Below are 27,874 nucleotides of genomic sequence, written 5' to 3'. Positions count from 1 at the left end.
ATTGCACTTAATCATCTTGTCTCAAGATCTCTAACTTAATCACATCTGCAAAGACCTTATTTCTAAATAAGGTCACATTTATAGGTTTGAGGGATTAGGACCTGATACCTTTGGGGGATATTCTTTGGCCTACTATACTACGTTAATAGAAGTCACTCCCACTGTCAATATAAAAATATCTTCATATAAAGAAACATAGTGTCTTGTATGAAGCCACAGTGCCAGACTGTCCTCCATGTCCCTTTGTTCCCTGCACAGGCAAACTTTTTATAAGGATTAATTATAAGTTCATCTAAGGAAGCAATAATATTAGGCAGTACAAATATTCAAAAAAAATCTAAGAAAATTATCTAGGTATTCATTCCTGGCTTCTTTCAGCAGCTGATTTTAAAATCCTTCCTAAGATGGTTCTAGAGCTTACACAACCTTCTACTGAGCTCCTATAACCCTTCAGGAAGTGGCCCTCATTAGTTCTTTCCTTCTGCTTCTCCACACCACCGCCAAGAAAAGGCGAAGTTCTATTATCCCCTCATAAATGGCTGGAGTTTGCATGATGTTTGCATACTGTTTGGTTCATTAATGAACTCAGTGAATGTTTCTTAACTACCTATCACGAGCCAGACACTGTGCTAATCCATGGAGAAGTAAAGACAGAAGGTGGGCCAATGCCTTCAACGAGTATAGCAGAAATGGCAGATTGCAGACTCTGTGAATGAAATGTAAATACAAGCTATAACGAAAGTAAATACGGGCATCAGGGGAAACTACTGGCAGGGGCAACATGTTGCAGAGAGAACTCAGGTTCTTGAAACAGAAAGAACTGGGTTCAAATCCCAGTTTACCACTTACTGCCTTACTGTGTGACTTCAGGCAAATTAAGCTCTCTGAGCCTCAGTTTTCTTACCTGTAAAACAGGGACAAAGACAACCCACTTTAAACAGAAATGGTGAAAACTAAATCGTATAAATATAGGTAAAGCACTTGGCACATGGCAGGCGCAAGGGGCATCTAAGTGGCCTGAGGGAGTTAGGAAAGCTTGATGGAGAAGTTAGGCCTGAACCGAAACTTGGCAGGCATGTAGAGTTGCCTAGACAAGTCTAGGCAAAAGCCAAAGGCACAAGGTATTTGGAAAGAAGGTCACGAGACGAGGCCAGAGGGGTGAGCAGGAGTCAGTCATGAAGCAGCCATGGAAGACCTTCTAATGGGGAAGTGACATGCTCAGATTTATACAGACATGCCAAGAATAGTTTAGGGAACACTCCTCCAAAAAAATGAGAGTGAGATGAGTTACAATTTGGTGTGATAATCCTGGCAAAAGTTCATAAGGGCTTGAAGTTGGACACTGACATGCAAGTAAATAAAAGAGGAGAATATCAGAGACATTTTGGAGTTAGAATTTACTATTTAATGGGGCATTGCCAGTGACAGGAAATGGACAGTAAGATCGAGATGGCTCCAAGGGCCACCCCCACCCCGCTCCATTTTCTTTCTTTTTTAATAAAATTAAATGAAATCTTTCTTTTTAAATCAATGCAAAAGTATGTTGAACATATTTTCAGCTTTTAAGTGGGTGTTTTGACAGCATGAAGCCACTATGATTATATTTTTAAATCCTTTTAAGTTTTTTCTTCAGAAAATTTAATAATTTGGATGGAGTTAATTTAAAGCATTCTTCTTACTAATAGGAATTATAGAGTGCTGAGAGACCCTAGATGCCAAATATGAATAAAATATAAAGGTAGAATTTTAAGGCTCGTAATCATGACCAATATCCCACAGCCGGTGGATAAACTGTACCTTTAAAAACTAGTTGCAGCAGCTGAATTAAGTTAAATGGAGTGGGTCACTTTATCAAATATCCATTTGCCAATTTATTCTTGAAGTAAATTGATTACCATTTTCATAGGACAAGGATTATGGATTATTTTGACTTCCTTTTCCAATAATTTTACTTTTCTTGCCCAGGTTAACATTCCTTCAATTGTCAACAAATGTGTATTGAATTGCTGTTCTATGCAACTGTACAAGACGCCACAAAATTATAAAAAAGTTATAAAGAATTTGGTGCTGGACAGAGGTGAGATACAGCATGTTCAGTATAAGGCAGGATACACTGGGTACCACATAAGTGCCACAAAGTTCTCACAGTTCAGAAGGCAGTTAACCTCCAGGGGAAAACACTGAAGACAGAGATGAAGGCAGAAAAAGTCTCAGGCAGAGAAAATGACATAAACAAAAAGGCTGAATGTAGCAAGTCCAAGGCTTCTCTCTCATTCTACAGTTCCCCAATAGAGCATGCTCTTTCTCACTTGTTATATGTATTACATACTATATTCTTACAATAACATAAGCTAGAGAAAAGAAAATGTTATTAAGAAAATCATAAGGAAGAGAAAATACATTTCTAGTCCTGTACTATATTTACTGAAACCATGAGTTTACTTTGTTTACAAGATGAAAAACAATCCACACATAAGTGGACCCGAGCAGTTCAAATCCTTTTGTTCAAGGGTCAACTGTAGTAGTTTTAGCAGACAAGCGAAGGTGGAGATGGGAAGACAGGGTGACAAGGGGTAAGAGTGAAACAAAGTAATAAATATAAAAGGTCGGTGGTGAAGGAAAGGAGAGAGACAGGACGGCAGCTCAAGGAACAACAACTCAAAAGATCAAAGGAAGGGATTTCTTGGTAGTGAGAATGAGAATGGTGACAATGGCATCTGTGGGACAGTAGGACTTTGGCCTGTTTCCAAGATGAGGAGAAGCAACCAGTGAGGAAGTGGAGACTCCAGACAGAGAGTAAACGTAAGGGGTGAGGTCAGGTCCTGGGCTGATTTGGGACTATGAGGAGACACCCCTCGCCTTAAAGGACAGAGTGGCCATTTCGATATCATTATGGCAGGAGAGGTCAGTGACCAAAGTCCCTGGTTGCTAGAATAGCTCTGCCCGCTGCTAGAGTCAACAGATTTGTGACTGGACCTCAGAGGCTAAACAAGAACCTCCACATTCACTGCAAGACCTTGGGTTACGAAGAAATCAGTGATTGTGAATGGTGGCAAGAAACCATTATAGTGAATAAATTTCCCTAAATTACTTTTGCAGGCCCGGCAGTGACTTGAAACTTTTAAATACTTCAAATCATGTAATACCACAGACTTCCCCCATACCATTCAGCAGCAAGCGCCTTAAAAATATATGAAAGAAAACAATTTATGATTTATTGCTTTTAAATGCTTTTCTGATGAAAGCACTGTTATAGGTATATAGGATCCTAATTATAAATTAATATACCCTATTTTAGTAGAGGGTTGGGGAAAGGACTATTATTGTCTTAAAACCTTGTGACTATAATATGATTCATATTAACTTACTATTAAAGCAGGCATTTGGCAAGAAAGTTTAGCAAAACACTTGTATTATAAATTTTTTAAAGACTTGTCCTCATTAGTTCCATGAGTAAAAATGCTTAGGCACATTCTGCATTCTTAGTTAATAGATGAAATAAATAATCTTTGTAAAAATGTGAGAAAGCCTTTTCTATTTCTGAGCAGAAAAGATACATAGCAAAATCATCAACATTTTGTCACTCACTCTGCTCGAGATGGGCTGGATGGGTGGACAGTACATCTCCTGGCTGGCTGAAGGGGCAACGTGCTACAAACGTTGATACAACAGAAAGGGCATCTGGACTCACTTTAGTCTGCTCTGTCTTATGTCCCAATTATTTTCTGGTTCATTTTATGGGAAAATGTGGTAGACATTTATTGACTCTGGTCATCACTTAGAACAATACCCAAACCACTTAGAGATTTGGCAAGAAAAAGGAAAGGAGTTTAAAAAAAGAGACAAAATAGAGGCAAACAAACTAAAACCAATCGAAGCTCTTTGGCAGCCCTGTCCCTCTCTACCCCAACAAGTCTTGTTCTATATTAGGGTAGTTAAACATGTAAATAAAAATGTCAACACTTTTATCTGAAGAATCTGGGGGACACTCCTTGGACCCCCTGAATTTAGGTTGTGGGAAGGGGACAGAACACATATACCTAATTAAGGTCTGGTCTCCCCAGTTCTCTCTCAGAAACAAGTTGTATGAAGGCGTTAGTCCCACCATGAACTGTCTCCAGGACCTGGAAAGAGGTACAACAGTGCCGGGCGAGTCTGCAATGAACTGTTTGAGGTTACAACTGGGTTGATGGGGTCCGTTGCTCCAACAGGGAAGTGCAGAGAGCATATGAGTCTCCCACAAAAAGGATGTCCACAGTCCTCGGGAGAAGAGGGATGTTTTCAACCATAGGGGAAGGATACAGAGACAGCTCAGATAGGTGATATTAAAATAAAGGACTGATTTTGACTGAACTTCCCACAGTTCGCAGCCCAATGACAGAAACTTTATTAAGCTAACACATAGTACATAATTAGGTCTGCATTAAAAAAAATTTTTTTTAATGAGACAGATTAAAGTTTCCTGTGGTCCCTATGTTATCATTGACTCAAATACACAAAAATTATTGACCCATACAACAATTTCTTAGGGAGCCAATAGTTTATAATGAAAGCTGTGTAGACCAAGAAATACAATAATAAACTATCAGAAAGAGAACACAGTAATTACTCTATCTTTCCACTTCCTGTGTGCATGAAAGTTAAGCTTTTTTTAGTCTATTTAGTTGTTTTCCGTTTAAAAGAGGAGATGTATTTTGCAGGTTACAAAATGCAAAACACTTAGCTTTGGAGCGAATCTATAGCACAGCAGGAAGAACACAAATGAAAGAGAAGCTTGAATTTCATCCCCCATTTGAAGAACTCTTTACAAATATATTTAATGAGCAAACTTTAATCTTAGACATATGTGCAGTAAAAATATACTAAGAGCCGCCATTTTTATCTTATTTTATTTTTAATAGGGACGATGTTTAATTCCTTTGTTCAGAAATCCTATCTGGCTTATAGAAGAAGCTTTTTAATGATGATGATTTGCTTGTACTTAAGTGTTTGCTTCAACAGTATGTTTTCTGACCCCCGCTTCTCCTTAAGAAAGATTCTTTCCTATTCCTCCCATATTCTGATGACAGGAGTAGATACAAACCACGAGAAGAGAGGAAAACAAGTGTTGCTCAGAGAAGTCAGGCAGCCAGACGCTCAGGGAAACCCTAGAGGAGAATGCTTTCTGAGCTTAAAAATACATTTCTGTCCATCTACGAGGCAACGCAGAAAACCTTTCAATCAATAAAATCATTTCCCACCAGCGGGGCTGTGCTATGTCTCAAGGCTGGGCCTCCGACAGCGACATTACAGCCCTCAGGTTGAGAAACCCCTTTTCTAAGAGAAGACCATAGAGTTTCTAGAGCTGTTGGTTCCTGGTCACTTTCAGAATCCAGGATAAAGTTCTAGGGCAACAGTCAGGGACGGCATCCTGGGACAGGCTCTGCATACGAAATTAGGCTTTGACTTTCTTTCTAAAATAACCAAATTTCATTAGTTTTTTTCCTCAAAAGATGCAGCGATACTCTCTTTTTCCTTTCTTTACAAGTCTCTGTATCCTCACTCAAGATTTGTCAGAGCTGCCATTTTTAAATCATGTCTCTCCTGGACTCTGTCATTGTCGTGCTCGACTAACTGCCCACGTTCAGCACCAAGGTAATGAATGAGCAGTGAGGGCATCGCTCCCATTCCAACTCTAACTCTGCATACTGACAGTAAAACCAGGCCCTGTGACTTGTCACGTCAAATATGAGAAGGGTACTTCCAGGTGACTTGAAAAACAATGATGTTTCAGAAAAATCCTCAACCCAGAACAGAGAAAAGAAACGTGCAAAGATAAGAACATCAGCGAGAATGTGAGCGAAGTGTTTTGTTTATTTTGGATCCTTTTTCTTGTAATCTGAGATGTCTAGGAATATGCTTCAGCTTTTTGGGTTATGGGCCCCTTTAATAATATGCCGAAAGTCCTAGATGCCAGAAAAAACAGTATGACACAGAATTTTGCCACTTCCAATTCCCTGACACCAAGTCAAGACATTTTGATGTAGATGTCTGTGAAGAATCCTCTGAAGCTAGCAAGACTAACTCTCTCAGGTACAAAATTAGATCAGAACGAGTTCTGTGAAAAGCCTGCACTGGCCATTTTGTCCTGAGAGAGTAAAGGAAAAAAGGAGATTCTATCTAAATTTTATTAATATTTCAGTTCAGACTTAAATTCAATTTTTAAAATGGTGACTCTTTTATAGGTCTCCAATCACTGCGACTTTAATATACCCATGCATCAATGCCATTTCTTAAGAGAGATATTTTCATTTTCTTAATAGAAGCAGAGAGGTTATATTTGGGGTTTATTAATGAAACTAGCAAATGTTAATGCTGAATGACACACGAAAGAAACCATAATGTTTAGCAGTTGCCCACATACCTCGTTGCTTGAATATTTGCATCTTGCTAAGGTAATGCAGTGTAGCAAGTCAAAACTGGTAACTCGGCAAATGCAAATTACTATTTAAAAATTACTTCCAAAATCTTTTGCTAATATAGTTAGTGGGATCTTATATGAATTCATCTTAAAAGTCTCTATGAAGTGCTAATTTTTCTAGTACACTATAATAGACACAGTGGGTGATACAAAAGAGTATACATAGTTCACTGTAGAAGAATATGCACCCAAAAGGGAGGAAAAAAGCTCAGGATATGAAGCTCAGCACAAAAATAGAGGCGGCGGGGGTAGGATGATCTTCTAAAACGAAATATGGAAAAATGACAAACTATATTTTCCCTGCCACATTATACAGCAACTGCTATACAGTTACCTCTATGGACCTTGCTGTGTATTTGGAGCATCAAGGACTCATATCCATAAGACGCCCAGGTACCACTGGAATAAAGAAGCCTGCTCCTGGGAATGGTCACCACTCCTTGTTGGGGGTATTAAGGGCTCTGTGCAGAGGAGATGTGGTCAGTCGTGCTTGCTGTCCGTCCACCTTTCTGATGACTAGTTCTGGAATATAATAGTCTACTGAAACATACTAAGCCCCACTGATTCAGTCCTCAGATCATCATGAGAATGCACTGCATTGCTAGAACACAAAAGGAGCATCATTAGCACCTAAGAAGTCACAGGATGGAGACTAAAAGACCCAGGAGCACAAGTGGGGTTCTTAGACCTCTTTTCTTAATGGCTAGGGACTTTGAAAAGTGAGAGTATTGGGGAAGTGAACAACTAAGTATGAAGAGACGATCGGCAAATAGGATTTTCTATTTGGTGTCTTTATGCACTAAAACGGACTTTGGGTAGGGTTGGAGTACATTACATGAGGACAGAGAAGAAAGTCTTGGAGATGACTAGGTGGTCTTTAAATTGAATATGGAAGAAAAAAAATGAAGCAATGCTCCTATACAACCATGAACCCAGTTACCCAAAAGGTCTGCAGTCATGTCATGGGATAAAGAACAGTTCAGAAGGAGCCATAAGACTCCTATGAAAAAACAACTGGGAAAAGTTCCCAACATGATACTCTCAAGGGTCTCGTAGCCATATGAAACTAGTATAGAGCATGGTAACTTAAGAATAAGATGGCGAATACAATCTTATAATAATTACTGGGAGTTAGTAGTATTCCAAAGAATATCTGAAAGGAAGGGGGACAAGGAAATATCACGTGTCCTCTGTGTGAAAATCCATGAACCTAGGTGGTAAGGATGATGAGGTGGTAAGTTTGAATGAGGTTTAAATGAAAGGAAAAGATATCTTATTGTTGCTGAAACTGAAATGAACAGACTCTCTGGCCCAGTGGAAGAAATGGACGATGTGTTCCTAATTTAGTTTACAGTGCTGGCACAGAGGCACGAAACAGTTGCGATGGGAAACCTCAGCTACCCAAACATTTCATTGGAGATACTAAACTAAAAGCAGAATGTCTGACACGTTACTGCCTGGACTGCATAGCAACTTTATTTCTCTACAGAGAGAGGAAGTAACCAGGGGAACTGCTACGTGGCTCTAATTCTAAACAAAGATATCAGCTAGTGAAGTAAAATAACGAACCTTGGGTGACAGCAATTATGCCATTATACCATATGACAGATGGTGAAAACGATAAATATTATGTTACGTATATTTTACCACATTAAAAAAAACAGACGTCTGGCTTTAACCAGACAGACCTGGGTTTGAACCCCAGATTCTTATAGGTTGAGCCCCCTTGCTATACACACAGGAGCCTGGGTGCTGGTGAAGATCTAGAGACCAGGGGGAATTGGCTGGGACTGGGAAAGAGGGGGCGGCCTGGCCCAGGAGCTAAGTATGAGCAAAGAGGCAGGGGCGGAAATTAGGAAGAATCCAGTTCTAGAACAATTCGCTAACAAAATAACTATCCAAATAGGGATTGAGTAGCTTTAGAAGATAATGAGTTACCTGTTACTGGAGGTATTGAAAACCAGTCATGGGCTTATTAAGGGCATTCAAGCATAATATCACCTTTAATTACCTTTAAATTCTCTTCCAAAGGGGCAAGCAGGTGATATTTATTCTTTAAACATAATCTCCTTACACTATGAGATATATACAGTAATGCCCCCAGATAGTGGTAAAGTGGAAGCATAATAGAGATGGAAAAAAATTCTCGGATTATTTGTTTATTCAACCTAGTCCCAGATAAGTACAATCAAGATATTAAAGAATATGTAGCAAGAAGAAAAGATCCTTAGGGAAACCATCAGCAAAATAAAAAGACAGTCTACTGAATGAGAGAAGATATTTGCCTATGAGACACCTGATAAGGGGTTAATAGCCAAAATTTATAAAGAATTCATACAACTCAACACCAAAGAAACAAACGATGCAATTAAAAAGTGGGCAGAGGACCTGAATAGGCATTTCTCCAAAGAGGACATACAGATGGCCAATAGACATATGAAAAGATGCTCAACATCACTAATCGTCAGAGAAATGCAAATTAAAACCACAATGAGATATCACCTCACACCTGTCAGAATGGCTATCATCAATAAATCAGAAAACAACAAGTGTTGACGAGAAGATGGAGAAAAGGGAACCCTCAAGTACTGCTGGTAGGATCACAAATTGGTGCAGCCCCAACGGAAAACAGCTTGGAGGTTCCTCAAAAGGTTAAAAATAGAACTGCCTTATGACCCAGCAATTTTACTTCTGGGTATTTACCTGAAGAAAACCAAAACACTAATTCAAAAAGATCTATGCACCCCCATGTTCGAGGCAGTGTGCTATTTACAATAGCCGAGATATGGAAACAATCTATGTGCCCATCAATAGATGACTGGATAAAGAAGTGGTACATATATACATTGGAAAATTACTCGGCCTTAATAAAAATGAAATCTTACCATTTGCATGGACCTAGAGGGTATTATACTAAGTGAAACAAGTCAGACAAAGATAAATACCATATGATTTCACTTATATGTGGAATCTAAAGAACAAAATAAACAACAACAAAAAAAATGAAAACAGATTCATAGATGCAGAGAACAAACTAGTGATTGCCAGATGGGAGGAGGGTTGGGGGTTGGGTGGAAAAGGTGAAGGGATTAAGAAGTACGAATTGGTAGTTACAAAATGGTCATGGGGATGTGAAGTACAGCATAGAGAATACAGTCAATAATGTTGCAATAACTATGTATGATGTCACACAGGTACTAGACTTATGGGGGGATCACTTTATAAGTTGTATAAATGTCTAATCACTATGCTGTATAACTGAAACTAATATAAAATAATATTGAATGTCAACTCTAACCGAAAAATAAAAATTAAAAAAAAGATCCTTGAGAATAAAAATGGTCAAATTCAATCATCATTATTAAATATACTTATAGAATTTTAAAAAAGAGATCCTTAGGTATACATGGTATTTAGAATTCAGAAACATTTCTGTCTGAAAGAGGTCTGGATTCAGTTAACTCCAGATCAAAGCAAATATTTATTCATTTATTTATTCATTTATTCAATCATTCAGCAAACAAGTATGGAGGACACATCATGGACTACAAAGAGAGTAAGAAAATAAGATAAATTCTCTGCTATCAAGAGCTCAGATTAGTTTCTGTATTATAGGAGGTTTGGAAATTCAATGTGGATGATTCACTGCACTTCTATTATGCCTTTTGTTTTAAAGCTATAATTTTTAAAATTGTTCACACTCTGACATCTAAGAAGTACTTCTAAGAAAATAATCAGATGCGCTTTAAATATTTATACATTAGGATGCTCACTAAAATATTATTTATAATAATGAAAACCTGAAAACGACCTTCATGTCCAACAGGAGGAGAATGGTGAAATAAATTATAGGATATACAGAAGCTAGTGTCCTCCACAGCCAATAAAATTTATGCTTCAGAAAAATATTTGGTGATAAGGGAATTGTGTGTGATATAATGTGGAATAGCAGTTTACGGGTTTGTATACAAAATATGATCCATGGAGATAGCACACTGCACTTCCCTCTCAAGACAAAGCCGTTATTTATCCTGTGATAATGCTTTCCTCTAGAGTAACTATCAAAACTGAGCTATGGCAATGCTAAGGGGTATTCATTGCATATGTTCAAGCGTAAAATCAAACTGGAATTTAAGTCTCAGCTCTTAATGTGGAAATCGGGGATGATAATATTTATAGAAAATTATGTAGAACTGGGTTTGGGTCCCTGCCCTGCCATAGACCAGCCATAAATAAGGCTCTCCCACCACCAGGCAGACAGCAATCATCACCGTCACTACTGCCATCAGTACTGAGTGGAGGCCAAGAAAGAAGCAATAAAGAGATAATTCAATGGAGTGTTCATTTAAAACAACTCAATTAAGATAATGATTTTTTTAATTTGCTTTATCTTCAAAGTGGTTTTTTTTTTTTTAGATCGAGGGTTGTAAAGGTAAGGAGCCCACCTGCCCCTATCACGAGTGGCTGCATTTACAGAGAAGTCTTTGTTAATTTAGAAGGAGATGGTCTCATGATTGACCATCTATTAGCTTGATGCTGAACAAGGAAGCTCTGAGCCTGTTGGTGAGAAAGTGCACGATTTTTTTCTTCCAGGCCATCCAGGATTGTTTAACCTAGTGAGGTGAAATTTGCTAAAGGTAATTGAATAGTGAGAAAGAGCTAATGTAATTGATTCTCCACCGTAATTTACTCCATACTCTTAAGCAGAAAGTCCCTGAATACATTGCCCTTCCACTCCATCATTCTCCTGATATATAATAGGGGCCATTAAACTAGGTAAGAAGATGAATTGCTAGAGATGATTATGCATGCCTTTAGCAGCCCATGAAATGTACCCAAGAACAATAAAGATATCTGATGACCTGCCAACAAGATGCTGATGCAAATGAGAACATCATGAATACACTTCTGCTTGTTCATCTAAAGGCTACTATCATGATATATAGAGAGAAAACTTTCACTTGCTCATAGCATCATGAATAAGAAGCTGGTTTCAGATTAGGATATGCCAGAAATGAAAATTCATGGCCAAATGCCTAATTTAGCTATAAAAGAGGACAACAATGGACATAGATCAGCATCCAAGCTTATTTCTTTTGAAAACAATAATTTCATTAGATGACAGCTCTGATTGCTCTCCTGAAATTATAATATTTGGCACTAAAAATTATTTGTAATCCTCAGAAGTAAAATACGTTGTAAATATTTGTCATCGGCCTCTTTCTGACCTTAAATAATAAATGATGTTTCGGACCTGAATTCGACGACCTTCAAAGTGCCCATGAGAATTAACACAAAAAGAGATTGAGGCAATTGATACAGAGCCATCAGGTATTCAGAAGCCCGGCTTCCTCTTGTGGCTACACAGTGACATGTACATAAGAGCAGGACACTGGCTTCAGGGAAAACTTCATCCATTAAATACTACATGTGTGGCCTCAACCACAGACTTAATCTCCCTGCACCTATCTTACCCTCTGAAAAACAGGCACGATAATATCTATCTTAGAGGATGACTGTGAGGGTTTAAATGAGGTAACATGTAATATGTTCTTAACATAGTGTCTGGCAAGTAATTAAAGGCCTTGCTCAACAAACAACACTTTGTTGTTGCTGTTGATAGAATAGAGTCCCTAGTCTCTATTCTATCTGCCTATCTGATCTCTCCACTTGGATATCCAACTCAGCATGTCCGAAACTGAACTCTTCATTTTCACCCCCAGTCTTCCCTGTTTTAATAAGTGACAACTCTATCCTTTCTGACCTTCCAAGGTCAGAAACCTTGGAATCATCCTTGAAGGCACGATATTACCTCCCATCCCACAGAACTCATTGGCAAATCCTATCAGCTCTACTTCCAAAATATATTTGCAACCCAAGCACTTCGCATACCTCAAGCTACCCTCTAGTCCAAGCCGTCCTGACCTGGATTATAGCTCTAGCTTCCTAATTGACCTCCTGCTTCCTCCCTTGTCCCTCTTACAGTCTGTTCTCTACATAACAGTCAGAGAAAGTAGATTATGTCATTGGTGTACCCAGAACTCTCATGGTTTCTCATCTCAGAGTAAAAGCCCAAGTCTTTACAATGGCCCATAAGACCCTCTGTGATGTGGCCTCACCTTCCTCCCTGCCCTCCCGAAGCACATGCCTCTCGAACCACACTGGCATTCTTGCTGCTCCTAAAACGAGACAAACACTTTTCTAAATTCAGAGCCTTTGAATTTGCTATTTCCTCTGCCCAGGACGTACCTCGCCCAGATATTCCTGTATCCCACTCTGGCACTTCATTCGAATGTTAGAGAGGACTTCCCTGACCCCTGGCCCTTATCACGCCCTTGCCTCTTCCCTGTTCTTATGTTTCTTCATGATTTTATGACCACATGCCATCTTATTTGTTTATTTACTTCTTCCCACTGCCACCACCTCCATGACGAAGCCCCTAGTCTCTTTTGTTCCTCTCAATTCACAGAACAGGGCACATTCTATTTGATGACTAGGATAAAAGGTATGAAATGAATGCCTCACCATAAGAAATAGACGTGATCCATGAAGCTTTATAAGTTCATCCAAAGTAAGATTCTTTGGAGAGCCTTAAACAATTAAACGACTTTTTTACTAATAAGAAAACTGAAGCCTAAAGACAAGCCCAAAGTCACATGGTAAGTGTTAGAACCAGGCCTCAAATAACCTCTTCCATACCAAGTTTCACATACCTGTCCCTAAAGTCCATGCTTTCTACTGAGTCTGGAGTAGTCTCAACACCATAAATTATAGAAAATACATATCAGTTTAGTTCTGGTGAGAGGCAGTACTATGATCCTCATTTTATAGTGGAAAAAATCAAGGTCAGAAGAGGTTAGATAACTTCAAAAGTTTGCACAGCTAGTGATGGGGTCAGTACCTGAACTTGGGTGGTCTGCCTACAGAGCTGATTTTCTGTTGAATCAAGAAAGCTGCACAGTTAACATTTACAATGAATATTTTATAAGGATTTATCTGTTCTGTAAGTTCATTTTACTTTGTTTACTTTTCTGAAAATGGACAGATACTTATTATAAATATCAGTTTGAAAATTTTTATTACAAATCAATGTCTCACACTCATTTCAAAAATACATCATATGTATATATCTATCCTTTTAATTAACAAGGCAAAGTTTTAAAAATACCCCAGGAGAAATGATGCCTTTAGCTAGCAACACCTCTCAAGGCATCATATATTTTCATGAAAACCATTTGGAGACACTAAGTCTGCGCTCTCTTTCCCAGACATCAATCGATGTCAATAGCTATGATGATCTGAAATAAGCCAAGTAGTTATGGTACGCCTTCAGACTTTCTCGTGGAAGTGTCAAATAATATTGAAGAGAGAAAATAACAAAACGTGAAACATAAAGAAATGAGATATAAGTCATCATCATGTCAAATCTGGTCAGTGGTGGACCACTAACGGTCAGAAAGCATTCCTTATGGCTCTTCTCAGAACTTCGAATTCTAGAGACCACTTAAAATGAAAAGAGAGGCAAGTATAGAGAAAATGGGACACCCCAGATCATCTTTTCCTAAGAGTCTAAGTAAGGTAACTACATTATTTCAATTTCAACAGCAAATTATATAATTTGAAATCACTTACATTATTTACAAGTCCTAAGAGGGAAAAAAATGACATGCTGGGAATACATCATTTAAGATAAGGGATTTAAAAAATATAAACTCTCATCTTAAATATTACTTAAATACATAATGACCCAAATGTGATCCTATGAAAATGGATATGTTATAGAGGGAAAGAGAATTGGAGGGGAAAACACCCATGGAAAAGAATATTCTGGAACAAAAGGTCATTAAAGACTCCAGACATCCTCTTAAATTTGGCTATAGAGTCCAGAGCAGGAGCCAAGAAAAGAAAATGGGAGAAAAAGAAGACAAAGCCCATCATTTCTTTCTTTAAATTGCTATCCACTCTACCACCTCCTGGCTGGGAGAAAGGGGTGGTCGTGTTAAGTACTCTGGTTCCACATGGTTCCATCCTTGAAGACAAAATCCAGAAGAGTGGAGAATAGTTTAGCATTTCTTTCTGAGCTTAAACATTCAACAGAGCGAAATGCAGGGGGCCAGGGACAAAGGAGAATGACCTCAGGGCTTCTTTTTTCTGGGTTGAGGAGCAAGTTAAGTACCAGTCAGTCTATCCACCTGTGCACACAATTCTTCAGTAGCAAGGGGAAGCTATACTTAACTTTTAAATCTAGGGCTGGGAGATTCTGGCTTTTCTATCAGAGGAGACTTCAATCATCTCTTGACAGATCTAGGATATTGAAATCCAAGGGACAAAAACTTCTCAACTTGGGTAGGGACTACAACCAGAGTGGCCAAGATGTTAAAGGCCAGGTCTACACAAAATGGATTTGATGTCCAAGTGGCTGAATAAATGTTTTACTTTCCCCTGATGGAAAAAGAAAAATCTAGGATTGAATAATACATTAGATTGAAAAAAAATACTGCCATTTTCCACATTTTTATGTGTAAGTCTGAATTAGAATATATCCTGGTTTAGACTGGAAACTTAAAGCTTGGAGATTTTTGGTTCAGTTTAGTTTGGTTGAAATACCATGGACTATGACAAGATCTCTGTACCAGGGGTGGAGACCTGAGTTACAGTCCCATGTCTGCCATTACTAGCTATGTAGACAGGGGCAGCTCACTTTGTCTTCGATTACAAGAAAGGAGTTACACTAGATGCTAGTCCTTTACAACATCATTAGTTATAAAAGAAATAGAATATAAGCCAGAGATGTGAGCCTCAAATGTAATTTTAAGATTCCTAGTAGCACGTTAAAATTTTTTAATAGATTAAATTAAATTTAATATATTTTATTTAACCTATCGAACCAAAATAATATCACTTCAATATGTGATTGCTACTAAATAATACTAAGACATTTTGCATTCTTTCTTTTGTACGAGTTCTCAAAATCCAGTGTGTATTTTACACTTGCATAATACTTTAATCTGGACTAGCCATATTTCAAGCGCTCAGTAGTCACGTGTATCTAAAGTCTACCATATCAGACAGCTCAAGTTTGGAGGGCTTGAACTGTTCTTATCTAAAGATAAAGATACAGCCTACCCTCAAAGTGAGAATACACTTAAAGCAGAAAAACTATTTATCACAATGTTTGGGTCGACTTGCTGAGGGAATGTAAGGGAAGAGGTGGTCATCAGAGGGAGAGGACTTTTGATGGGAATTGCCAAACAGGAAGATACAGAAGGAAGCTGTGTCATGCAGAAACTTGACGCTTAGACAGTAATGATATATGCCACCTTCAGGCCTGGTCTATAAAATGGTCGCAACTAATCCACCACTGTCCCTCCTTCTATCTGTAGATATATGCGGATATCCAGTTAAGGTCTTTTTGGTCCTGGAAATAATGGAGCCACTAGATCAGGGGTTCCAAATCTGAGGTCAATGGACTCTTATGAGGGTCTGCAGATAGAACTCAGGGGAGTCCAAAAGTTGAAGAGGGAGAAATACTTTTTTTAACTTCTAACTCAAATTCAGCATTTCCTTCAATTATGAATGTAGGCAACAAACCACAGTAGAATTTAGCAGTACTTGTGACTCTGTCATCAACAGAGATCCCAGCTGTTTTCATAGCACATTTCGCTTGCTGCTTATCTTAGATAGCATTTCATCATAATGACAGCAGTTATTACACCCACCATGAGATCTTGTCATTGAAAGCATTAATGAAGAAATGCATACATTGTTATGTTACAGATTTTAAAAAATATTTTGATAACTGCATTTTAATAAAATTGGTTTCTTTTGTAATCCTGTGTATTTTTTTTTTCATTTAAAAATGTTATTCTGAGAAGGGGTCCATAAGTTTCACCAGATTGCCAATGGTGCCCATGGCACAATGCACTAGATGAAAAGAGTCTAGGTCCCTGAATGACGACCCCTCTCTATTCCACAAGGAATCACATCAGATTGAGTAATGAGTGAGATACAAATCATTATCAAGTCAAGCCACTGAGATGGGAGTGTGAGTTTCAGCAGTCAGTCTATTCTGACTAATATACAACTGAAATCTGGCTTTAGGCCACTGGCGATTGGTTCTGACTGCACCCAGATGCCATGCACTGACGAGAAGGACCCTGGCAGTAACGTACTGTTAAACTGAGTCTCAAAAAAAAAAAAAAAAAAGGCCTATCATGGCTGATTTCAAGCTACCAATATGATGTAATTTTAAGATTTCTAGTAGCACATTAAAATTTTGGTTAAAATACCAAACTCCAAGATTTGGCACCTGCCAGCCAGTGAGAGCTAACGTCTGGCACACCACTGGAGCTGCTGTCTCCCATGATGGCTCCTAGAAAAGTGTCTTCCTACTGCCTCCCCTAATTTGAGGGGAGGGATATATGAAGAATCTTGAGAATAACTGTTTAAAGGCTCTATTTAAACCATGGTGCCTAAGTATTTCATAATGAATAAATAAAGCAGACAGAATACCTTAGATGCAGTAATTTGTAAATTCAACAAGCTATTGAAAAGAATCTAATTAGTACTAATTACAATCCTAGAATGTCCTAACAAATTATAATGCCATTGCTTCTGTAGAGGCATTGTGTTTAAACACTCTGAAACATTAATTAGTCTACAGAACAAATGTGCGAAATAGGTATTATTCGACAGTATCTGAAAGCCAATTATTTACTCTGAGAATGTTTGATGCCATTACTTATAGTAAAAACAAATTGATTAGCGTAATAGTTGGGTTGGGAAATTGAATAATTATATTACCTTCATTCCTGAGCTCTTCTTATCTCACTGGGTATTATTCCTCATCCCCATTTTACATATGAGAAACTGAAGGCAGCCAGTTGACGGCTCCATAATCTACAGAGAATCCAGCTTCATATTCAGTGAGTCCTAAGATTATCATGCCTGTTTTTCAAATTTGACAGCTCCAATGATGAGTCTTTTGTGCCTCACTTCCCAATTCTAAATATTTTCTTCAATAATAAAGAAGGTGCCTAAAGTTACCATTTTACTTAAAGTTTTAAAATGACCTACCATGCCTGCTTTCACCTATTTGAAAATTCCATATTATGTTTTGCTAACATTTAGATGAATTTTAATCTCTGAATTAAGCTATTTGTAATCTCATCCACTGATAATATTCACTTCAAAAAATCGTCAAATTGCTTACAGTTAATATACAGAATCAAAGATTTAGTAAATGTTTCGGTTTATACCAAGGAATAAATTACCGGTTTAATTCATTTAAAGTGGATATGTCACTGTTCAAATCATATCAAGTTGATATTCCTTTCCATTAAAGAAAAAGTTATGTGGACAAAGCTTGTAATTTCTGGAAGGAAACTAGATAACCTGTTACCTTTTCTCTGAGACACTGACTTGCCTGGCACATAGTAGGCATTCAATAAATATTAGTGTTTACTGTTATTGTTATTATCATTCCTCAGACTGGGAGCAATCATTTTTCATTAAGAAGTGACATCCCAGTTGATAGTCAAGCTCTTACGTCTTGGTCATGCTCTAAAATTCTTATTTACTTTAAGTTTAAACAGCACATTTCAATTAATGTTACTAACTTAATCTTCCTCTCCAATAGAACTATTTAAAATATTTATACTCCAGATGTTACACATTTTCCATTGTTGCTAATAAAATTTATCTTAATCTAACTCGAAGCCCGTGTCTGTTTTGTTTAGGCAATTATTCAGACATATCTCTCTAACTCATTCAGCATGACTTATGTAGGAAATAATTTTTCAAAAAAAAAATGCATTCAGTTCAAATTGGGAAAAACCTCTGAATTCTTCTGAGCTAATCATAGAAATTGTCTCTTGTCCTGTATGAGCATGAGCAACAACGATAATGGCACAGGACCACAACTAACGATGTCCTTTTTGAAAGAACATCCAGTTTCCCTCCATTTCTGAGTTGATTCTGCTTGCCTGTCCTGGCCCTAGAACAGCACATGTCAGCAGTTCCACGTGCAGATCTGCTCTGCTTCTCTCCCAGATCCACTGAGAAGGTTGGTAGCAAGTAGTACAGCTACATTCTCCAACAGATGTTCCACCAGACCTCAGAAACACAGTAGCCATATTGCTCTTCCCTAAAGACTGTAGAGAAGAATTATTTTTTACATCTTCCATTTCTCTCTTCACCGTGTTCATGTTTTCTGCTACTTTAGCATATGAAAACTGTCCCAGCATCCTTGTCTGCTAATTTCACTGTGTCTATAATTCCCAAATCTCTTACTATTGATGAATTTTTTCCCCAGAGTTACATTTTTCTGCTTCTTCATTTGTCTGGTAATTTTTGATTGGATGCTGGATAGTGAATTTTACACTGTCGAATGTGTATTTTGTTGTATTTCTATAAAGAATGTTGCACTTTGTTCAGGCATGCAGTTAGGTTACTTAGGATCACTTTGATCCTTTCGAGATTTGCTTTTACATGTTTTATTAGAGCAGGTCCAGAGCAGTCTTGAATTCTAGGGCTAATTTCTGCTGGCTGCTACTGAGGAATCTATATACTGCCCTATGTGTTACAAGGTCTTTCTATTTTGGAAGATGGGAACATGAACTATTCTCAGCTTTGGATGAGCACCAGGATTATTTGGCTCTATAAATCCGGAGACAAATTATCTGTTTTAAAAAAGATTTTGCTTTATTTCTTTGATAATTTTCTCCCCTTCATTTTCTTTGTTCTCTGTCTTCTGGTATGCTTGTAAGTCAGATATTGAAATTTTGGGACTGACCCTTTAATTTTTTTGTATTATCTCTTCTATTTTCCATATTTTGATATTTTTGCCTTATTTTCTGCAAGATTTCTTCAACTTAATTTTCCAAAGCAACAGTTGGGTTTTTGAACTCTTTGATCATTAGATTTTGAATTTCCAAGAGCTATTTTTTATTTTATTATTGTCATTTCTTTATTGCATCCTGAATTTCTTTCATAAACTCAATACTTTTCTTACTTTTTAGGATATTCATAATAGTTTTTCTTTTTTTCTCCTTTTATTTATTTATTAATCAAGTATTTATTGATGACAAGCCATATACCAAATAGTAATCTATTTGCTGAGAATATAGCAATGAATGAAGATCCCACTTTTATGGAACTTACTTTCTAGTGGTGGTAGGCAGGCAATAAAGAATTAACAAACAAACATATCATGTCTGTAGACTGTAAATGCTATGCGGGATCCCCTCCCATCAAACCCCTCGCCCTCTTGCTCACTCCACTCCAACCATACCACCTTTCTTCAGTTCCTTCAAGTTTCATCTCCTCCTTCCCTTTCTATATGCTGTTCTCTCTACTCAAAATACTCTCCCCGGTTCTTCGCTTGAATAGCAACTGAACACCATATCGTAAGTATATCTCATCTCCTTGCCCTATCTCTATCATCAGTTTTCTATCTCAGTACATTTTTTACTTCCTTCATGACCTTTATCAAAACTTGTAATGTTGGTTATCTACCTAAAAGCCATTCATGTTTCTTCCTTGCTAACTGAACCTCATTTGGTTCAGGTATCAATGATCTTCCCTACAGCCATGTGCTTCAGAGAAGGCTGCCCCTAATTCCAGTCCAGGACTAAATCTGTAATCGTCTAACCTAATCGTGATAATTCTAGGCTTTCGCAGTGATGACTTAGGAAGGAATGTGTGACCTAATTCTGATCAGTGGGATGTAAGGGGGAGTAAGGCATCTGGGAATGGTTTGCTCTTATAGAGACTCAAAGAAGACACAGTCCTCTTTTCAGCCTCTGAGACATCGTTTTACCTAAGAATGTGATACCTATTGCTGCTCTAGGCATCTTTCAAACTAAAGGAGAGCTAGCCTACAGATAGTAGAAAGATAAAAATAAGCCGACCTTCGGTGGTATCACTGAGACACTAAAGTTAGTCTGTCTTCATACTTCTTTATGTTCCTGTGAACTCTTCTTGAGGAATCTACTAGATAATGAGCTTTGAACACCAGAGAGATTTCAACATAAGGACGAATGCATTAAATAATATTTATTTCTAAAAAAAAAAAAGTAAATGAGAAAAGAGAATATAATATAATGGTTATAGTCTGACACAGTAAAACCATAAAATAAAATTGGAGAATGGGGATAGCATATACAAAGAATCGTATTACTGATTCTTAAAACAATTTGTTCATTAGTTTTCCACAATCATAATTAATGGTGGTAGGATTCATATTGTTGTCTGAGACTGTTATATATATAAGGTGAGAGAAAGTAAATGAGAATTTGGGAATATTTAATTCTATTTTCTTGTGCGTCGAGAACCAAGAAAAAAGAGATATAAATATAATGTAGTAAATATACACTTTTTCCTAGTTCTGTCCACTAAAATGGTCCAGAAACAATAGTCAACCTAGTCCTAGCAACGAGCCTCCCTAGGCCCAAACAATCATCTTGAAATACCATTTCCCACTACGATAAATCAGGGCTTCTTATAGATATTGCTTGTTCCAAGTACAGGATAGGAAATAAACAATATGAGCCTAGAATAGCCTGACCTACCAGATGGCAAGGAAGCTATCAAATACTATTAGGGTAATTTCAAAAGGACTCAGAAGTCAACCTGAAGAGGCTTTCATTGCCAATTATGGGAAATTTAAACTTCAATGAGGATAATCATTACAATGGAATTCGTGAGTTCATAATGATGCTTTTTAAGTTCATTGATCACCTTTGGGGGATGACAAGAAACCAATAAATTATCTTGAAAACTAGTAAATAAAAGGAAAAGATAAAGTTTTTATCCTGCCTTGCTTATATGAACTCTAATACAAAGTAACCGAATAATAGATAAGGAAAGTAGCATTCTATATAATTATTCTAGTCAATAAATGAAAACAAGTGACATAATTAGAACATCACCATATTTTGAACCCCCAGTGAGTTAATGGGTCTTGGCAATGAGCATCAGTGGTTGCTAATATCACAAAGAGACAACCACATGGTATGTGCCTCCAAACGAAGAACACAGCACCACCTATAGTCTTGACAAAAGTATAATCTTGAGTCCGATCAAGTCTTACGATCACTGTGTGGAACTTGCACCATTAGCAAATGCCAGACTGTGGAAAGCTATGCATGTCAAATGGCACAGATCCTTTGACAGATAATTAATTTGCAAGCAAAAGACAGAGATGTAGGGGAAAACTGTGGATTAAAAAAAAACTTAAAACAGATGTTTTTTAAGTGGGCAAGACTAAACGATAGTATTTAAAAATGCACTGTAAGGTGACAAAACCATAAGGAAATATAAGGAAGTCATCGCTATAAAATCTAGGATTAGTGGGTGATGTGGTAGGCTGTTACAGTGCTAACCTCCAACGAACCATAACTCAGGTTATTCATGACTTCACGGAGTCCCTTACTCTTGAGTCATGGCTGACCTCAGACTTGATTTAACCAATAGAAGGTAGCAAGTAATGCTATGCTATTCCAGGCCTAAGACATAGGAAGCCCTGGCAGCTTCTAGAAGCTTTTGCACTCTTGCAAACCCTGACCCACCATTTTAAAAGTCCAGTGCCCTATTGGAAAGACAAGGTAAAAGGCCACCTAGAGAGACAGAAAGCCCTCTAAGGTGAGGCCAGTCGCCAGCCAATCTGTCTGTGGAATGTAGCCACAGGAATGACCACCAGGAAATACAAGGTATAGAACTGCCCAGCTGAACCTAGGGCAAAAGCAGAATTGTGAGCAAATAAATTGCTGTTTTAAGAGCCAGTATCTTTGGGGGGAGTTTGTTGGGCAGCAATAGACAACTGAAAACAGTAGTTATTTTGGGAGAGACAAAAAGGTCTGGTGTTGGATGGAGTACACGGAGGCTTCTGGGATGGCTACTGAAGTTCTTCCCATTTCTTAACCTGGCTGATGGCTTTAAGGATATTTGCCTTATAACGATTTATTAAGCTCTGCATTTCTGTTATGTGGTTTTCTGAACCTATGTTTGGGTTTAAAATAAAAATGATTTTTAAAAAAGAAAAAAAGTCCACGTGGTTTGGTATAGACACATTTACTGTTCTTCCAAAATTCCTTCAGACAATGAACTTTTAAAAAATCGCTTTGGGGCTCCTAGTAAAAACTATTAATTTATTCTAATCCTAGAGACATCAATGTCCGAACACGAAAAGCATAAAAATATAAACTACTTTGGGTCCTAGACCTTGCAATTTGTGAAATTGAATTAAATGCTTTCATCTCTCTAAATTTTTCCTTCTTAAAGTAAAAAAAAAATATGTAGTACAAAAAAAAATAGTCATTTTTTTATAAGCTGGTTTGTATTTTCTTATTGGCAGAAACTTGCTAGTTTCTCTTTTAAATGAATTTTCCAGTTTCAAAGGAGAAAATCTGTATTGCATTTGGGGTTTGTTTGTGTTGTCTGTGTGTGTGTGTGTGTGTGTGTGTGTGTGTGTGTGTGTGTGTTTTAATTTGGAACTGTTAAAATTTTAGCCCTCACGTCCTATGTTTTACTCAAGTGCTTTAAATGGACTGTAACAGATGAACTGCTCTTTTATTCTTTTGTCTTCTTTTCCATTATTCTTTTATCTTTGCTTCTCACTTGATTTTCCATTTCACAATGCAAATTGTTGTATGTACCTTTTTTCTTAAAATAGTATTACTGAGCTTCACTGACAAAAAAAGAAATTAAAATTTTTCATTAGGAGATTAAAAGCCACCACCATAATGCACATTGCATATTTTGTAAAACTTTCATAGCACCGTTAACTTAGTTATATTAGAAACCACTGTTACAAATTGAGTTCCTGTTGTTGCACTTTCCACCCAGTTCAAACCTTCTCGAAGATTACAATGGAGTAAAACTCAATCAATTGAGGAGCCTGTGGCAAAAATAAATTAAAAAATAAAAACGTTAATATCACTATTGTCATTTTAATAGTTGTTATGACTAAAGCACCTTGATGGTGTGGTCCTCTTGCTGGCAATGCTTCTAGAAAAAAGAAGTGTTTTATCGGGCAAGATCTTGATTTAGCATCTGACTCTATGAGTTCATCAAAGCATGAATTGGGAACCAAGAAGGAAGGTCACTGTTTCTTCCACAAGTACGGGAGAAATGTTAATTTGTCTCAATTTAGTGTCTTTATTTTTGATGAATCTAAGAAATTCTCAATTCATGCTAAATTCCCAACATCTTGATTTCCATTCACAGAATCTGAAGGTGGTAAAAAGTAATGATTGCCACTAGAAAGCTCCAATCTGCAATGGCTTTCCTGATTTAAAACTCCTCTTAGCTTCATCAGTAGTTTGGTATGCTCGAAGGCATTTTTAATTAAAATATAATGTAATCGATATACGTTCATACGTTATTCATACTGGGTCCTCTCCTTCATTCTGCCTTCCCTTCTATTAGGAGCTGTGATTCCTAATTTTAAGAGAATCCATTCATTTCTACAAATTAGGAAGTGAGACAAATATTGATGGTACAGTCTTTACCCACTTCCTACTGTCATTTCTAGCCAGACAAATTGGCCTCTAAGATAACATTGTCATAGTTATCCAGATAAATCAAACCAGTTCTTATGCCCATCTCCTACCAGCAAATGACAACTGAAGAATATCCAAATGTGCGGACTAGTAAAACACTTCTAGGTTAAGTAGACTGCAACCACGTCCAGTTCTCCTACCTTCGATTCGCCTTGCCCGTGGAGACTTTAGTCACTGCTATCAGCATAAATTTCATATACAGTCACCCAAGTTAACTCTTACAGGACGAATATGAGAAAATTCCCCGAGAGAAATACATGTTGTTTTTAAGCTGAAACTCATCTCTTACTTTAAAGCATCAGATCACTGATGAGCATTTCAGAGGAAGCCAGTGGGCCCTTCACAGCTTGAGCGTGACTTACTGTGCAATAGTAAATCTAGGAAAAGAACAGTTATTTTCTTTTATAATTGCTATTTGCTTTTACCAGGCCTAGAAGTGTCCACCAACCCCTATCCAGGACCTGTGTATTCCAGAGTTGCTAGCTGCAGCACCGATTTTCCATAAAAAGAGAAAAGTGACACTTATACCTAGATTATATGAGCTCTATTTTTTATTAAAGGAAGACCCTTTTAGGTCAGTGCTAAAATCATCACTAAAGGCTAACAGATGACGCTGCCCATGTGATTAAAATTTGGTCTCAGTATTATTTATTAAATTAAACATCTTATTAAGGGAAGTTACTGAAAGTCTTTAACAATCCTAAAAATTTATTCTGTTGTAAGAAACATGAGTGCGGTAATAATTTTCAAACTAACACCTTTAGAAATGAAGTAACGCCTTAATGCTCCTAATACCCCTTTACTTACCGATTTACCAAAGCCTAAGAAATAATGTACTCTCAAAACATCCACGTGCCAAAGATTGCACCAAGTTTTGAGGCACACAAACCAAATGGCAGCTGTTAAATGATTTGTCTAAAAATAAATGCTGATTCAGACAGCTGCTGCTAACCCACAAGTTAAGAAAATTCACTCCAAATACACTAGTTATTCTCCATATGTTAGCAAAGTTTATCAAGCTTGAAAGAAATTTATTGTCTCGGCTACAAGAGCTTTCAAATCTATAATATTTCCCTGGCAGCTACTTTATGAGAAACGGGTCATAAAATTGTATTTAAACTTTACAGTCATACTTTCAATCACTCTGCTTACAATTAAATCAAAGCTTGAGAATATTTATGGGCTAAAGGATGGGCAAAGTGGTGAAGATAGGGTTATAGTTTTTTTCAAGGATCTGGGGCTTCAAAACCATCAGGAAACGACAGCCCATGACCTTCACTTGCTCATGCACTAACAATCCACAACACCGGTGCATTTTTCCAATGCTCTTTTCTCCTTTGGCAAGACTTGTATTCTCAAATGAGGCAACGTCTCGTTTTCTCTGGAGATATTCTAACTTTAACTCTTCTCTTCCCTCAGTCCCTATATACCTTGAGAGTGCCCTTCCAATAAGGAGATGAAACTGAACAAGACTAGAGGATGTGGTCACTGTCACACAATCTGCTATAGTTTTATTCATTCAGAATGCATTCATTACAAGTCCTTCCTGTGCACTGGCTATATCATACTTTTGTAGGTTTAATAATTTAATTTCGGAATAAAAACGTTATACATTTTCTTATCACATGAATATAATGCATGCATCAACAGCAACTGTCACGACCACGAAGTCGTCTTCAGGCAAGTTAATCTCTCACGTTGCTGGACTTCCAGAGATTGCTGTAGATGACCATGCTTCCACTTCAGGTGTTTTTCTAAGCTTTTCAGTGAGATGAAGTCTTTTAAAATAAATGTCATAAACTCTATGCAAGCCCCTTCTCATTATGTTCTCCCACATCATCCTTTTAGTCCCCCACATACACACTGGTGAAAACAATGAGCAGATAGTCAAATGTGTAAGACTAAGGCAGGCTTAGGTTAGCTCTTTTACTAATATAAATAAGTCATTCATATTTTTCCCACTTTAAATGACAGCGAAGGGATACTTGACAAACTTTTATCCCATGAAGGTATGGATTGTTCATGACCTTCTAGCTCCAAAAACACCAGAGCAGGAATCTGGCAAATCAGTTAGACTATGCTCAAGCGCCCTGACTTGATATCCCTTTCAAATAGGTTTAAACATTTTGGTGACTGAAAACAAATATGAATAAGGACACTAAATAAATGCTTTCTTTTTATGAAAAAGTTCAGAGGCCAGAAAGGGGTATCGGGTAGAACTTAACCATTTCTTTACCGAATTATGGTAAAACCTAGAGTTTCACGCCTAATTTAGAAAGTATTTCTAAAGAAAAAAAAAAAACAAAACACCAACTCACAAGATAAGCAAATATTAGGTGGTGGTTGTAAAGGTGGGGGGGGGGAGCCAGGGAGGCCAAATACACCCAGTCACTATTTCCTGCAGTTTCAGTTCAGTTGTTTTTTTGTTTTTTGTTTTATGTTTTGCTTTTTTTTTGTTTTGGCCTCACACTCTTTTCTGAGTCACCTTATCGATGAGTCTCTCCCCATCTATAACTTTAGCGCTAGTTACAAAATTTGTTAGTGTTCCTCTTTTGATTTCTCCCTTCTCTGGGGAGGGAAGGGAACCTCACAACCTGGGAGCAAAATGACATTGTCCTTTCTGCCTCTGATGAAATCATCCCCCAAGTCACACTCTGAAGTTCAAGTGAAACCATGGCCCACGCTGCTTTTTACAAAACCAGGCCACCGTGACCAGGAGGGAAATTCTGCTTACAGGCCGGGAATCCCCTGAGAGATATCCCCGCGGTTCTCTGCGGCAAGTTCACAAAGAACTCCAAACGAAGTCCGGCGCCAGAGGCCGGAGGGCGAGGTGTTTCTGCGCGCGGGACCCGGGGAGGGGCGGGAAGGGGCACAGGCGAGACCCGGAGGCTCGCGCGGCGGAGGAAGGGAGGTCGTGCCCCACCCGGCAGCCTGCACCTGCCTCTCCCAACCATCCCGCGGCGCTTCCCGAAGCATCCCTAGCCCCACCCCGGCCGCAGCGCGCGGGCCGGCTGCACCGCGCTGGGTGGCACCTGGGGACCCCGGCCCCGGGAGGTAGAGAGAGGAGGCGCGGAGACCGGGGCGCACTACGAGCACCCGCTCGGGACGCCCCCACTAGGCGGGCATGGCCCAAGGGTCCCCCGGGCGGGCGTACCTCGGATGTAGGCGCACTTGCCCTCGTCCAGCTGGCTGGAGGCCGAGGCGCCCATGGCGGCGGGGCTCGCGGGTGCTGCTCGGTGGCGATGGCCCGGCCCGCACCTCGGGCGGCACTGACGGCTGCGGTGCGCGCCCGCTCCTCGCTCCTGGAGGCTGATGCGCTAGGCACCAGGGCTCTGCAGTTAAAGGGCCCACTTCCTCCGAGAGGCGCCGCCTTCTGGGCGCCTCCTCCAGGTCCGCGCCCTCTGGGAGCCGTGGGCTGGGCCCCGGCCGCCTTCCCGCCCGCGCTGCTCAGCCGAGCTCCGCGGGGATGTCTCGTCTGGAAGGACTTCCCGCTCCTCCTCTTTGCCAGCTTCTGCTTCTTAATGTCATGGATTTAGGGCAACCGAGAAACACCTTGGGGTAAGTGGACCATTTCCCTGGTGACTGGAAACATCTGTGAGCTGGAACCTTCCCCACTCACGTCCTAGAAGGCGGAATTCTGGGTCTCATCGCTTTGCACGTCTTCTGGTACGAGAAGCAAGAGTTCTCCTCAAACATCCCTACGAACTTGTTACAAATGCAAAATATCAACTCCCTCCGTCTCTGCCCCTCTACATCCAAACGCGCGCGCGCGCGCACACGCACACATACGGACACACACACACACACACACACACACGGCCACGATTAGAAACTCTGGGAGCGGGGCCCACCA

General features: G+C 38.7%; 1 protein-coding gene across 1 annotated transcript in view; it reads right to left on the bottom strand.

The window, feature by feature from the left end:
• NIBAN1 (niban apoptosis regulator 1) overlaps positions 1 to 27,367 on the bottom strand; it is a 125,380-nt gene extending 98,013 nt beyond the window's left edge. The window contains exon 1 of the mRNA XM_039881250.1: positions 27,176 to 27,367. Coding sequence (XP_039737184.1) covers positions 27,176 to 27,230 — 55 coding nt within the window. The 5' untranslated portion in view covers positions 27,231 to 27,367. The remainder of the gene's footprint in view (positions 1 to 27,175) is intronic.
• Between the last annotated feature and the right edge of the window lie 507 nt (positions 27,368 to 27,874).

This window comes from Pteropus medius, unplaced genomic scaffold (assembly GCF_902729225.1).
Source record: "Pteropus medius unplaced genomic scaffold, Ma_sr-lr_union100, whole genome shotgun sequence".
In the NCBI taxonomy this organism is placed as follows: domain Eukaryota; kingdom Metazoa; phylum Chordata; class Mammalia; order Chiroptera; family Pteropodidae; genus Pteropus; species Pteropus medius.
The sequence above is the reverse complement of the archived record's forward strand: the minus strand, read 5'-3'. Positions and strand labels throughout refer to the sequence as shown.